We start from the raw sequence: 14,142 nt of genomic DNA on the forward strand, positions 1-14,142 counted from the left end.
ATGAGAGCTATTTGTGTAACAGATTAACCAAACTGTAATATGAATATTATAATTGCTAAGGCTTTTATATATATATGAAAATTCGTGTTGTCATGTGTGAAAGCAAAGACTTTTATATGGAATGCCACTTGCATTGTGAATCCTATGTTTAGGATCCCATGACAATAATAACCAATCGCGCATATAAATATGATTGTACTTTTTTTTTGTGTTTTATAAAAGGTGTTCTATATAAAGTTTTGAAATCATATTTGTTAAAAATATACAAAGAGATTTCAAACAACGAAAAAAAAGTTAATTGCATAATTGATACATAGATATAGTAAAAACCGTACAAAGAAAGCTCAACCAAAATGAGAAATAGTTAGTTGGAGGGGAAGACGTACATAGAATAGAACCGTATAAGTAGTTATCCCTTTTTATTATGTATTAGTAATTACATTGAATTTGCATGTCAGTCCACGTGATTTACTTCTTACATATACATCAAAGTTTGTGTTCACTTTTATTTTATTTTCTTTTATTTTCCCTGTGTATATATTCCTCCTTTTTCTTATGCAGTTGTATACTCTAGTACTCCCTATTTTGTTTTCTTTGTTCTTCAAGTAATAAATAAATGTTCTTGATCAAGTATGAATCATATATATATTTTGGTGAGATAGAAAAAAAAAAAGAGTATTATGATGTGATTCGGTAGTTCCCATTTTTAAGTCTCGAGACGACTCTTGTTGTAGAAAACTATTTGGACGGCAGAAAACGTAGTTAAATAGTAACCTCATGATTTATCTACTCAAAGTATAAAAAAAGGTAAGAAAACAATTTGATTAAAAGAGAGAGAAAATTGGGGGAGAAAGGTCAATTTTCTCGGTTTGTCGTTGTCGGATATGTGCATCCAAAATTCCAAAAATAATATAAAAACCATTTTTGGGGGCCTCAAATGTGAGAGACTCTTTTCTCTCTATCTCTCACTCGTCCGACACACCAATTATCTATTTTTAATTGGAATTCATTTCTTTTTTTTACTAGTTCCAAAAGTTACAGTCACCATGTGAATTGCGAAAAGGGTCAAATATGTGCACCAGCACCACTGTTAATCTGAGTTTGTGACATCATGTATGTGTTACCCTTACAGAAGATATCTTTGTTTTATATGTGTGCACCGGCACTACTGTTTAACCTGATTTTATAACATCATGTTCATGTATGTGACACATTACACAAAGACATCCATGTTTTTATTTTAGTTTTATTCTTCTATTTGTGAGTTTGGCCACTTATACTCATAACCAAAATGATTTTGATCATTAGAATTCCATAATGTTTCTCTTAACAACTTAATAACATCTTGAACAATAACATAAACCGACATATCTTACTCTTGTTTTTCTTACTCAACTTTTGAAATATCTCACCATATATGTATATCTTGGATCCATTTGGTACATATCTATCTTTGATATTACCACTTGGGCACTTCTATTCTAGTTAATAGTGATTATGTTTGTTTATAGTCTTTAAAAAAGGCAAATAAATATGTACATGTTACCAATTCTGAGGTCAGACTTACATAGTTTACATCCATTTATATCAAATCATCCTTAAAGAGAATACTCTTTTTACCTTTTTTTAAAGATCAGTCCATCACTTTTATTTTTTCTCTGTTCGACTCAGTGAAAAAATAAACCCTTTTGGTAGTCAAAATTTATAAACTTTAAAGGTGACACTCTCCCACTAAGGTTTTGACTCATCTTCTTATTTTCTCATACTATATATATGTTACGTAAACAAGTAAGCAACGACTCTCGTCTCCTCTTATCTCTCTTTCTCTCTTTATATCTCACCTAACCTTCTTGCAAAAGAAAATAAAAAATCCATCTTACTATTTCTCTTCTTTTTGAAGCAAACCCTCTTTGATAACTAGGTCTACAGAGATGGCATCAAAAAAAGCAAGAAAACCAAACCGAACTGATAAGATACTCACAAGAAGCCATTTCAAGAAACAGCTTCCACAGCACAACAACAACAACACAAGTACTACAACTCTCGATCAAACATCTGCATCATCTAGTCTCGTGTCTACATGTTCTTCTTCAACGACGTCGTTTTCTCCTCCCTCTCCCTCCCCGGCGGTTCTAGGCTCTTCACCAGGCGGCGGCGGCGGCTGTTGTACTCCGAAAGCTCAGAAGTCTAGGATACCGGAGATGTTGACGTGTCCACCGGCGCCTAAGAAGCAAAGGGTCACAAAGAACTGCGTGTTAAGACGGAGGCAGATCGTTTTCTTTGCTCCTCCGGAGATAGAGCTCTTCTTCGTCAACGCACACGATCGATGAACTACTTTTTTAGTTATGTATTAATTAGCTCTTTTTTTGCTTTGGTTATAGGATTATTGATGTAGAAAGTAGTAAAAGACGCTGATGAAAAAATTCATCTCTTTGATTTGTTAATACAATAACGAAGAGTATATTTATTATGTTTCGTGTGATGTTTTCTTTTTCTTTTTTCTTTTTTTGGTAAAATTCATGAGATGCTTTTTCTTATTTTGGTTTGTTTTTTTTTTTTTCATTATTTTGGCGCTTGTTTTTTTGGGATGATTTGAATTAAGTCGGTTTGAGAGTTTTTTTGTGGTAGGGTATATCAAAAAGATCAACTATGATTTAAACTTGTATATAATTGATACCACTACCCCTTTTATTATTTAATACTATTACTTGTTCACTTTTTCCCTAAGTGCTATGTGTTAGGTTGCTACTGACTTTGATTTCTGGCCTATATTATTAGCTTTGTCAGTTTTTTGTAATTTTGATGTGGATTGAGTTTTCTTTATTCAACAAAAATGTGTTGTTTCTTGATCTCTAGTTTTGTTCATTTGCTTTGATCGGCTGTTCTTGATCCTCGTTCAATTGACAGTAAACTGACTATTTCTTAGTTAGTGGAAGTTCTTGATATTAGACAAATGAATGCAGATGATAATGACACAATATAGTATTTGATTGAGAAACAAATCACTTTATTTACATGGAAATTCGCACTGAGTTTAGGTCCAATAACATTAAACATCGCATAGAAAAGAGCATAAAATTAATTTTACTTAAGTCAATCTTCAGCAACTTATAATAATATTAAAATTTATGTATGCACACACTTCTAATTTTTCTTAATACAATATTATTACCTTCTTTCTAATCAATTAAAAAAATCGTGGTTCTGAGATGGGCCATTTTTTAATTGTGTGTCTAATATATAATGGGCGATGATATCAGTAATCAAATCCCACCAGGTTTCCTTAGCTCATTTAAGAAAATACAATTCCAAATATATCAGCTTTAAGGTTTGTTTTATAATTGAAAGTTTAGTAGTGTGTAAAACTTTAATTAGTTGAATGCATCTTTTTGTTCCACTTCTAATTTTTATTAACTTCAAACATGTCAACTAATGTTTTGAGTAAAGTAGGAAAAAAAAATAGTGGAGATATGTTAAAAGAATAAATGAAAGCAAAGAGACGAGAGATATGTGAAGAGATTAGATAGATAGTGGGGATGGCCACAGTGTCGAAGGCCTGAGGATAAAAACATCCGCCAAAGAGGAATCCAATGAAGCGACTCGTGCGGCTTTTCTCATCATTAAAACAAAAAAAAAGGGTTAAAAACACACATCTTTTATCACATCATCGATAATACAGAAATGATGATTCCTTTTTGCAAACAGAGAAAAAGATTAATCTTGACTATTTTACATTCTTCAGCTTCGAATATGCAAATCCATACAAGGGTCAAAGTAATAAAAAAAAAAGTCTCCTAAACTTGTAGTTTCATGAATTATAGTTAGAAATGTTCAAAACAAGTAATTTATATAAGCCAATAAGAACAAAAGTTCTATATGTATAAAAGTAAGAGGTAAATTGATTTGCTTAAGAAACGACTCAAAGGATAAGAGAGATCTTTTACCAAAAAAAGAAACTTGGAGAAGAAAGATTTGACAGAAAGAACAAAATAACATGATGATTGTATTTTAATTTATTTGAGAACCCGTTCAATAATATTTCTAAAAAAGTTATCAATCACATATAATTTTATAATTATAACTTATTAACTTATGTTAAATATGTGAACAATTGTCTTTCGAATTAGCTGTTATTAGTCAATCTTTTGTTATTGTTGAAAAAAAAAAAAAAAACTTATGTTAAATAATTAGCCACTAAGAAAATATTTTTATTTTATTATAATATACATTATTTTTGTTTTATTTTTGCATCTAGTTTATAACAAAAAGTTTGTTTACAAAAAAAAAAAAAAAAAGGTTAAGATTTGGGCCTTCACGATATAGGTCCTTTATACCCGTAATAGGCCCAGAGAAATTACTCATTTACACGAATTATTATATCCTCCATTTAATAAGTTGAAAAAGTGATGTGTTGCCGCCGTTCACGTGGACAGCACGTGGCAACCAAGATTCAGAACAGAACAAAAACTTATTTCCTACGACGATCAAATACCCAAATAAATATATTAAAAATATATAAATTTAATTCCCTAAAAATTGTTTTTTCTTTTTTTCTTTCGTTCCTCCCTTCCTCTGACTGAAAACTTCCTCAGATCGTCTCTACCTTCCAAGCGGAAGCGTCTCCTTCAAATCACTCGTTGACGCCTCCGACAAGGTCTCCTACGTTTTTTTTGATTTAATGGTATCTTTTGAAAATTTTCCGATTCTTTTATCATCAAATCGTTGTTGATTGCATGAAGCTGCTTCTTATATACCTTTCTTCTAGGGTTTTTGTCTTGTTCTGTTCTCTCAGTTCTCAAAGTTGCGAAATTTAAGTCCGATTTTGTGAATTCTATCTTCTGGCGTTTCTGGGTTTTGCTTGTTTCCTTGTTACCCAACCCTTTCGTTGAAGTATTTGAGAGTCAAAATTCGTACTGATTTTTTGTTGTCGTTCTGTGTGGATTGTTTTGGTCTTGGTTTAATGAAAATGGATTTGGTAGTCGTGATTCATCACTAAAACTCGGTTTTTTTTTAGGGAATTGAAGACATGCATTCAAAATCTGACACTGGGAACAAGATTGATTCAGAGGCTCATCGTACATCGCCGTCTTCTATAAATAGTGTAAACCCTTGGCAGCGTGCTGCAGCTGCTTGCGATGCAAATTCTAATGTGGAAGCTGGAGATAAACCTTCGAAGTCTATAGCTTTGGAATCAAATGGTCCGAAATCACCTTCCGGTAGAGATGATAATGCGAACAAGGAATCAAATGTGACAACTTCTCCGAGTTCAGGTGCATTGATTTGCTCTCTTAGTGCTACGCTTTGAGGATTTGCTTATGGATGTTTTGAATTCTCATCACCAAGTGTTGTTGTTTTGTTTTGTTTTGCAGCTGGAGAGTACAGTGATAAAAATCAAGAACCTTTGCATCCCTGCATCACACAACCTCCTCACCCTCAACTTGTTGGCCACACAGTTGTAAATTTAGCTGATTATTATCAATTCTGTTAGGAAAATTTAGCTATGGTTGCTTACAGTTTTTTTTTGTTGTGAAACATGCAGGGATGGACATCCTCAAATCCATACCAGGATCCTTATTATGCAGGAGTGATGGGAGCCTATGGACATCATCCTTTGGTATGTATGACTGTATGTTCAAATTTTTTATAAGCTTTCATGAAGCCTCAACTAATTTTCTCTGCTGAGGCTATTTTATTCTCTGTTGAGACTATGTGATTCGATCATATGCCATGGTTGGATGGTACGTCTACCATAATTCATGGCTGCTATTGGGTTGTGAAACGTGAGATTGCAGGTTAAAAGTATCCTAGTAGTTGTAGGTGCTTTGAAGTCTAGCATGATTATGATTGCCTAACAATGTTCTTGATTTATTTATTAATTATGATTTAAAGTGGCAGTATATTATTGGAGAGATTGGGAAGATGCATTTGGTTAACGACAGGGTTCTATGGCTCTTCTAATCTGTTTAGTTTCCATTTGCGTTTCTGACAAAAAACACTTTTCCTGTCAGGGTTTTGTTCCATACGGTGGGATGCCTCATTCAAGAATGCCACTGCCTCCTGAGATGGCTCAAGAACCAGTTTTCGTGAATGCTAAACAGTACCAGGCGATTCTGAGGCGAAGGCAGGCACGTGCCAAGGCAGAGCTAGAGAAGAAGCTAATAAAATCCAGAAAGGTGAATTGCGTGTTACCATGAATAGTATTAGTTTCTTGAGAGCTCTGTTCTAAATGTGAACGCATCATCAGGCTGCTTAATGCATCTTTTTCTTTGTTTTGCGTACTCCACAGCCTTATCTCCATGAATCTCGGCATCAACATGCTATGAGGAGGCCAAGGGGTACTGGAGGACGGTTTGCAAAGAAAACCAAGACCGAAGCTTCACAGCGCAAAGCTGAAGAAAAGAGCAATGGTTGTGTTACTCAGTCCCCAACGTCATCTAATTCTGATCAAGCTGAAGCATGGAATGTTGAGTATAGAAAACCTCAGGGCGATGACATGCAGAGCTCAGCTTATAATAGAAGGGAAGAAGGAGAGTGTTCAGGGCAGCAATGGAACAGCCTTTCCTCAAACCATCCTTCCCAAGCTCGCCTAGCCATCAAATGACCTCACACTGCGGCAATTCATTCTTGGCTTTCTCTTCGTTGGCTTATTTGGTAGCAGCCATTGAAGAGTGTTTTTCTTCTTATTTTGTACAAATACTTTTTGTAGCTATGTCTCTTTTTTTTTTTTTCAGTTTGGAATACTTCAAATGTTGCCGCTTTTCTTTGTCAACTCTCTCTTAAGTTTTAAGTAAGCATTTATTAGCAACTGATGGAGCTTTTGTTTGAGATTTGAAGTTTTTAATACAAAACTATGTGATTGAAAACTAAATTTCAGAGTGTGCCAAAATGAAAGAGTAAAAAGTACCACAAAATCTTTCAAGACTTTCTTATAAGAACTCACCTCGTCTTGGTCACTTAAGCTGACTTATTGTTACAATGAACTTTCGTTTCTATATTTGTTTTTATTTTTCTAGATCAGGGTCAGTCCAACGATCAGCTTCCTCCTCGCCTTGAGTTTCATCTAGGTCAGCACCTTCAGTCTGGTCAGGACCTGCTGCATCTGAGGAGTTGTTTGCTGTATCTGTGATGTTCACAGGTTGCTGATTCTCCATCAAGCCAGAAAGTGCTAGCTTTGGTGACCACTCAAGGACATCGTCAATGATGTTAGACATCCTTCTTTGGTACCTGTATTAACAAAACTCATTACAATTCAACCCTCTACTGCAACCAAATCCAAAAACTCAGACCTGAAGCGACAAAATATGATTCTACCAAGCAGCAAGAACAAATTTCTTTTAAAGCCATTTAAAGCGATATTATAAAGGTTGATGAGAAGAGAGTGTATACCTGGCTCGAGCAGCTTCATCAGGGGCATGACGCCTAAGCAGCATGACAACAACAATAGCCACTACTGTGTAGAAAAGTCGAGATGTCCACTTGGGCGGCTCTTCCTCGTCTTTCTTTGGCCAGAAACGGAAGAGTTCTTTCAATGTGGCTTCCTCGGCTAGAATGTTGGGGAAGAACCAGACACGCTTTCCCAAGAGAATCCACATAGCACCGAAAGCAACTGCCCTCACTGCAAGAGGTAATTAAAAAGGGGTAATATAAGTATAAGCCAAGTTAAAACAACATGGGTATATGACCCCTTTCGGTTTAAGTAGCTATAGCTAGTATGAACTTGCATAGCAGTGCATAGTGGTAATTTGCTATACTTCAAATTCGAAATGGTAAAACAAAATTATAGAGCCAATAATGGAGTGTCTGTGTGAAAGAACACTACCAAGAAAGTGACTTTTAAAGGTGCAATTACAGAAGAATACATCAAACAGATAATGTGTAGAGCTTACCGAAAAGCAAGGATAGAATCATCAAAAGAATGCCCGCGCATGAGTAGAGTACAATTAATTTGCATCGATGTGGGTACACAGGAAACAAACAAATTGCGAGAGTCAATACAGGCCAGAAGAAGGACAAAAGTGTTTGCCATAGTGGATGTCGTTTTTCAAACGTCCATGCAAAAAAGGCATCATTTTCAGAGAAAGATTGATCATCCTGCGTCAAATTGAGAAAAATGAAATCAAACGCCGATATACGTGCACTAACGAATGCATATCTTCAAATAATACAAAACAAGAACCAAAAAGGTATGATGGTGAAAGTGTTAAATTAATTGTGTAGTAGTAGAATGTGTTCAGAAATATGACAAGACAACAGGTTCAATAGCAATTTTCTCTAACCAACTAAGTTCAACTTACACGGAAATTATGAGGTTGGAAGAGACAAAGAAAAGAACAGTTTGGCATATGAACTGAACAAAGCACAAAATCAACTTACACGGAAAATCTCCAGGTGAGCCGGCCAGGTAGAGAGCTTTTTCTTCCCAGGACGAAGAGTTTTTGTAACACGATCACAGCGGACCAAAAGGTTCTTTCCCAACAAAACATTGGCAATATCGTCAGTATCGAGGTCTTTATCTTCTTCCAGAATCTCTTTAAAATCTGGGTTGTTTTTCATGAAGCTCACAAAATCTTTCCCTCTGAAGTATTCGACTCGTGCTTGCTCCATAACAGCCCATCTGGATTCTAATCCCTTGTGGTCTCTAACTTTCTCAGCAAACAACTGAAACGTATCCTTCTTCACAGCTTGCTTCTAGTTAAGGAGAGAGACCAGGCAAAAAAAAAACACAAAAGCACAGAATTAAGCATTGAGCAAAGCAATAAATTAATGCAATTATCAAAAAGGATTATCATTTCACATCACGAAGTCCTAAAAAAAAAAAACTTTCGCCATATCAACGAATCAATTTGACATTCCACAGGTATAATTTCACAACTCACAGAACCACAAACAGTAAAAATCACACACATTTATGCGCATTCACAGACAATTTAGCTAAAAATAATAATGAAAAAGGCCATTAATTCATATAATCACAAGTTATACGCGACCGAAACAGATCAAACAAAGGGAAACGTAACCTAAGAACACAATTTCACAAAATGGAATAGAGAGAAAAAGGAGAGAGGAGAGCAAACCTTAGGTTGAGCATCAGAACCAGAATCCCTAACAGAGGTGGATGCAGATCCCGATGATCGTTTAACTCTCTTCTTCTCCGCTCCGACCGGCTTCTTCATCTCTCCCTCTTCTTTCGAGTCGGAGAGTTTTGTTTTTCGATTTTTTTTTTTTCTTACAGATCCAAAGTTTTTTGTTTTGTTTTAACAAAAAAAATTCCTGGTTTTCTTGTAAACCGTAATTCAGATTGCAAAACCGGTTTACCAGAGATTTATTACCAAAAATGAGAAGAATACAGACTACAGAGACAGAGAAGTAGAGAAGAAGAGTAGAGTAGGAAACAAAAACCGATGGAAGCTCTTATTGCTTCGACTTCTTTCTTCCTCCCCATCTCCAACTCTTCCTCACACATTCGATTCTTCCCTTCGCCGTCGTCTCCCAACTTAAATTTCGGGACTTTTCGGAAAAGTTATACCTCCTTGTCATCATCATCACACCTCGTCTACTCCTCTTCTGCAATCTCCGCACCTCCTTCTTCTGTTGCTCCTACTAGAAACTCATATTGGATGGTGTTATTGGACAAGCCTCCGCAATGGGTTTCTTCTAAATCCGATATCGTAGATTATTATGTTGAGATTCTTGCGAGAGTGATGGGCAAGTGGGTTCCTTTCTTCCTTTTGTTTGTTACTTTATGAGCTTTGTGATTTTAGACTTTTACTTAATACTGTTACTTGTTTGCAGCGAAAAAGATGCGCAGATGAGTATATATGATGCTTCATTTGATACCCATTTCGGTTTTTGTTGTCATATCGACGAAGCTGCTTCACGCCAGCTCGCTCGTGAGTAGTGTTATATGTTCGCTTAATTGCCATAGAGAACTTTCAGATTCTGTTTCGTAGTGTTTGAATTTTTTTATTTTTTTTGTGAATTTAGGTTTACCGGGAGTATTATCTGTTAGACCTGAAGCAGGTTACAGTTCAGAGAAGAAGAATTATGGTATTGGGAATCAGAAAGTTGTTTCCCTGTTTGATCATGGGACAGTGAAACATTGGATGGTACGCATAGATAAGCCGGGAGTTGGAATGGTTACTAAAGCGCAGATGGTTGATCATTGTGTTCAATTGCTATCCAAGGTTTTGTGGAAGTATGTGTCTTGTTTGATTCTGCCTCGAGGAATCTATTGTCTCATTCAGAGTTTAATAGCATGTTCTTACCCTTTTTTTTTTTTTTTTTGCAGTGAAAAGGATGCACAGATGTGTCTTTATCATGTTTCCTGGCAGTCTGACTTCGGTTTTTGTTGTGATCTTGATGAGAAAAGTGCCGTGGAGTTAGCTGGTTTGTGAGTTTGTCAAATGGAAATCAGGCAACAATGTTTGTTGACTTGTTTCTGGATTAAATTAATAGATGAAGAGATGGTTTTTAATTGATGTAGGTGTTCCTGGTGTTCTTGCTGTTGTTCCTGATAACAGTTTCGAGTCACTAACCAAAGCCTATGAAGGTTTGTCTTGGATACTGATCTTATGATTGAAATATTTTGCTACAATATTGTTTAGAATCTTTAAAAACCTCACCCTTAGCTGAATTGATGAGAATAGATGTGTTAAAATTCACATTGTAATACCTTTGGCTCTCTATTCTTTTCCGAAAGGTGATAGTACACAAGATTCAAGAGATCATGATGATTCAGAGTCTCCTCCCGTAAAGACGAAGAAGCTGTTTATAACTGGTATGCTAACACTTGAAATTGTATGCATGCTTTTGGTATAGTGACTTAATCTCCACAGAAAACTCAGTTTACTTCTAATTGCAAGCATCTTAAATTCTCAATTTACAAATAAAGTTCATTCAGAAGATAACATTTACTGATAGATCATGTATCTCGGGTTCAGGACTGTCTTTCTACACATCTGAGAAGACATTACGTGCAGCATTTGAAGGGTTTGGTGAACTAGTGGAAGGTATTCATGGTTTTCAATCCAATTTAAGGGTCAAAGCTACTATTGGGAAAATTTAGATAATCACAGCCTAAAGTTTTCATCTGCAGTCAAAATAATTATGGACAAGATATCAAAGCGATCAAAAGGCTATGCCTTCCTAGAGTACACGACAGAGGAAGCTGCAAGTGCTGCACTAAAAGAGATGAATGGAAAGGTAAAGCAAGGTTTTTGAGATCCTAGAGTGTTTAGTATATATCTACTGGAAGTGAAATCTGAATATGAATATTAAAGAGAGAGAGAGAGAGAGAGAGAGAGAGAGAGAGGGAAAAACATGCTTGATTCTCAAATGTTAAGGTGATGTTTTCTCTGTGCAGATTATTAACGGGTGGATGATAGTAGTAGATGTAGCCAAGACCAAACCATTCAGGCAAAACAGAAGTCAACCGAGTTCTGGGTTCTAGAAACGAGTCTTAGGTGATACGAACATGGTGATTGGGTGCTTCAGGCCAAAAAAGCGCAGGCATGCAGTGTCCATGTATCACACTAGGTCGAGGCTTTAAGAGGGTGTAGAGTGCCAGCTCTGCAAAATAGAAATTTAGCCTCTATCCACATTTGGTTGTAGGATTCGCACATCCACTCATCTTTTGTAGCTGCCAAATTTGTCAGAATGGGCATTGTTTTAGCATTTAGGAACTTGAAATACACAAAAGTTGCTTCTTCTATAAATATTGCTTAGGACAAAATTTGTTTACTGCAATTGTGATGTTGTATATCTTGTGAGTTATTATTTTTGGTAAGAACTTGAAACATTATTTGTGTTTAGAGGCTTTATGAGTTACATACAACAAGATTATGTCTTTCTTAGCATGTTTAGGAAGAGTAGTCTTTACCCTGAGATTTTTCTTCACTTGTATAAATTGCTTATTATGTTGTGTGTAGTCAACAGGTTTTGAACGTGGAAAAGGAAGAACATCTTGCATCTCTACGAGTAAGCATTCAAGAGACTGTTGTGAGGTACATTGCTTACACTGTGAGTTAATTTTGGATCGTTCTGTTTTGTTGTTTTGGTCAGCTTGGGAGGATCTGAACATTAGATATTTAATTATTGATATTATCAATTTGATCACCAATGTCAACTTCTGATTTGAGTTTACTTCACGTTTTCCCAAAGAAGGAGCATTTTTAAAAGTAATAAACAAAGCATGACTTGGTCGTACTTTATATTAATGGATTCTTGATTGTGTTTCATCCACTTCTTCACTTTGGAGCAATAATGGCAGCGTTTATCAGCGTTGACTTTCAGAACTGCTTCATCTTCACTCTCTTATTTCTCTTCTCAATCGTCTGTTACACTCTCTTTTTCAAGAAATCGAAGGACTCACGAGGCTGTGATCTGCCTCCGAGCCCACCGTCTCTTCCGATAATCGGTCATCTTCACCTTCTCCTTTCTTTTCTATCCCACAAGTCTTTACAGAACATCTCCTCCAAGTATGGACCCCTCGTCCATCTCCGGATCTTTAACGTCCCCATCACCCTTGTTTCGTCGGCCTCGGTGGCCGACGAGATCTTCAGGGCCCACGATGTGAACATCTCCTCTCGCGGTGCTGCTGCTATCGATGAGTCCCTCGTGTTTGGATCTTCTGGCTTTGTCTACGCTCCCTATGGAGATTACTGGAAGTTCGTGAAAAAGATCATCGTCACTAAGCTGCTTCGACCTCAGGTTTTAGAGCGGTCACGAGGTGTTCGTGCTGAAGAGCTACAATGGTTTTACAACAGAATTCTCGATAAGGCGAGGAAGAATGAGAATGTTGAGATAGTTAAGGAAGCCACGATGCTCATGAACAACATCTTGTGCAGGATGAGCATGGGAAGGAGTTTCTCAGATGAGAATGGTGAGGCAGAGAGAGTTAGGGGCTTGGTGGATGAATCATATGCCTTGTCGAAGAAGATTTTCTTCGCATCTGTACTGCGCAGACCGCTTAAGAAGCTCGGAATACCACTATTCAAGAAGGATATAATGAATGTTTCCAACAGATTCGATGAGCTGCTAGAGAAGATTCTTGTGGAACACAAAGAGAAACTGGACGAGGAGCATAAAGATACAGATATGATGGACGTGTTGTTGGCAGCTTATGCAGACGAAAACGCAGAGTATAAGATCACTAGGAATCATATCAAGTCGTTTTTTGTGGTAAATGTTCCTCATAATGTCAAATTTCATATGAGGAGGATCTGAACAAAAATTAATTATAATTGTTTCGGGTCTTTTCGATGCAGGAGCTTTTCGTGGGAGGCACTGATACATCGGTGCAAACAACACAGTGGACAATGGCTGAGATCATTAATAAACCTGACGTTCTTGAGAAGCTGAGAGAAGAAATCGATTCTGTTGTAGGGACATCAAGGTTGATTCAAGAAACAGATATTCCGAACCTTCCTTATTTGCAAGCAGTGGTTAAGGAAGGACTAAGATTGCACCCACCATTTCCTCTCCTGACTAGGAAGGTCCAAGAAAGGTGTGAGATCAAAGGGTTCTACATTCCGGAGAAGACATTTCTTGTTATTAATGCTTATGCTTGGATGAGAGATCCTGACTCCTGGGAGGAACCTAATGAGTTCAAGCCGGAGAGGTTTCTAGCTTCTTCAAGATTAGGACAAGTAGAGGAGAGAGAGGAATCTCAGAAGTACATTCCTTTCGGCGGTGGAAGGAGAGGCTGTCCTGGATCAAATTTAGCTTCTATATTCGTAGGAACCGCAATTGGAGTGATGGTGCAGTGCTTTGACTGGGGAATCAAAGGAGATAAAGTCGACATGGAAGAGACTTTTGAAGGACTGACCCTTACCATGGTTCATCCGCTGAAGTGCACTCCAGTTCCTCGAACCCTGCCTTTTCTTTAACTTCTAATCTCCAGAGTACTAGCTCCTGACACCTAACTCTGGAACCTGTAAGAAAGCCATGTTTGTTGTATTGAAAATCAAACATTCAGATCAAAGAAGGCTAAAGTATCTATAACTTTCATCACTCTAGCTCTCTATAACTATTTGAATTTTCGTATTCCATACATTGTTTCTAAATACATCTGAGAAGACATTGCGTGCTGCTTTTGAAGGGTACATAGTTTACCATACAAAAATATGCTTATTGATTTGTTTT

The 14,142-nt window shown here is 36.6% G+C and overlaps 4 protein-coding genes and 1 pseudogene across 7 annotated transcripts; 4 read left to right on the forward strand and 1 right to left on the reverse strand.

Moving 5' to 3' along the window:
* Positions 1–1,826: 1,826 nt before the first annotated feature.
* Positions 1,827–2,482, forward strand: LOC17892583 (cyclin-dependent protein kinase inhibitor SMR13). The gene has a single exon (XM_006299592.2). It carries the CDS (start codon positions 1,932–1,934, stop codon positions 2,328–2,330), a length of 399 nt encoding a protein of 132 aa, XP_006299654.1. The 5' UTR covers positions 1,827–1,931; the 3' UTR covers positions 2,331–2,482.
* Positions 2,483–4,544: 2,062 nt separating this feature from the next.
* On the forward strand, positions 4,545–6,805 carry LOC17891863 (nuclear transcription factor Y subunit A-9). Of its 4 annotated transcripts, none has more exons than XM_023785666.1 (6): positions 4,545–4,681; positions 5,015–5,270; positions 5,370–5,455; positions 5,540–5,614; positions 6,009–6,173; positions 6,287–6,805. In XM_023785666.1, exons 1-6 carry the CDS (start codon positions 4,679–4,681, stop codon positions 6,599–6,601), a joined length of 900 nt encoding a protein of 299 aa, XP_023641434.1. In that variant the 5' UTR covers positions 4,545–4,678; the 3' UTR covers positions 6,602–6,805. The 4 variants fall into 4 exon arrangements, with proteins under 4 accessions (XP_023641434.1, XP_023641435.1, XP_023641436.1 ...); XM_023785667.1 differs by having other exon boundaries at positions 5,370–5,452; XM_023785668.1 differs by having other exon boundaries at positions 5,370–5,440.
* Positions 6,806–6,884: 79 nt separating this feature from the next.
* Positions 6,885–9,213, reverse strand: LOC17893729. Its single transcript, XM_006297951.2, has 5 exons — positions 9,075–9,213; positions 8,374–8,688; positions 7,887–8,091; positions 7,387–7,615; positions 6,885–7,224 (listed from the first exon to the last, which is right to left on the reverse strand). Exons 1-5 carry the CDS (start codon positions 9,171–9,173, stop codon positions 7,002–7,004), a joined length of 1,071 nt encoding a protein of 356 aa, XP_006298013.1. The 5' UTR covers positions 9,174–9,213; the 3' UTR covers positions 6,885–7,001.
* Positions 9,214–9,260: 47 nt separating this feature from the next.
* Positions 9,261–11,800, forward strand: LOC17892771 (organelle RRM domain-containing protein 1, chloroplastic). The gene is made up of 9 exons (XM_006299137.2): positions 9,261–9,709; positions 9,793–9,890; positions 9,985–10,195; positions 10,289–10,386; positions 10,484–10,549; positions 10,700–10,777; positions 10,941–11,009; positions 11,096–11,202; positions 11,363–11,800. Exons 1-9 carry the CDS (start codon positions 9,402–9,404, stop codon positions 11,447–11,449), a joined length of 1,122 nt encoding a protein of 373 aa, XP_006299199.1. The 5' UTR covers positions 9,261–9,401; the 3' UTR covers positions 11,450–11,800.
* Positions 11,801–11,927: 127 nt separating this feature from the next.
* On the forward strand, positions 11,928–14,088 carry LOC17891511 (annotated as a pseudogene).
* Positions 14,089–14,142: the final 54 nt, after the last annotated feature.

Source organism: Capsella rubella, unplaced genomic scaffold (genome assembly GCF_000375325.1).
Source record: "Capsella rubella cultivar Monte Gargano unplaced genomic scaffold, Caprub1_0 scaffold_3, whole genome shotgun sequence".
Lineage (NCBI taxonomy): Eukaryota > Viridiplantae > Streptophyta > Magnoliopsida > Brassicales > Brassicaceae > Capsella > Capsella rubella.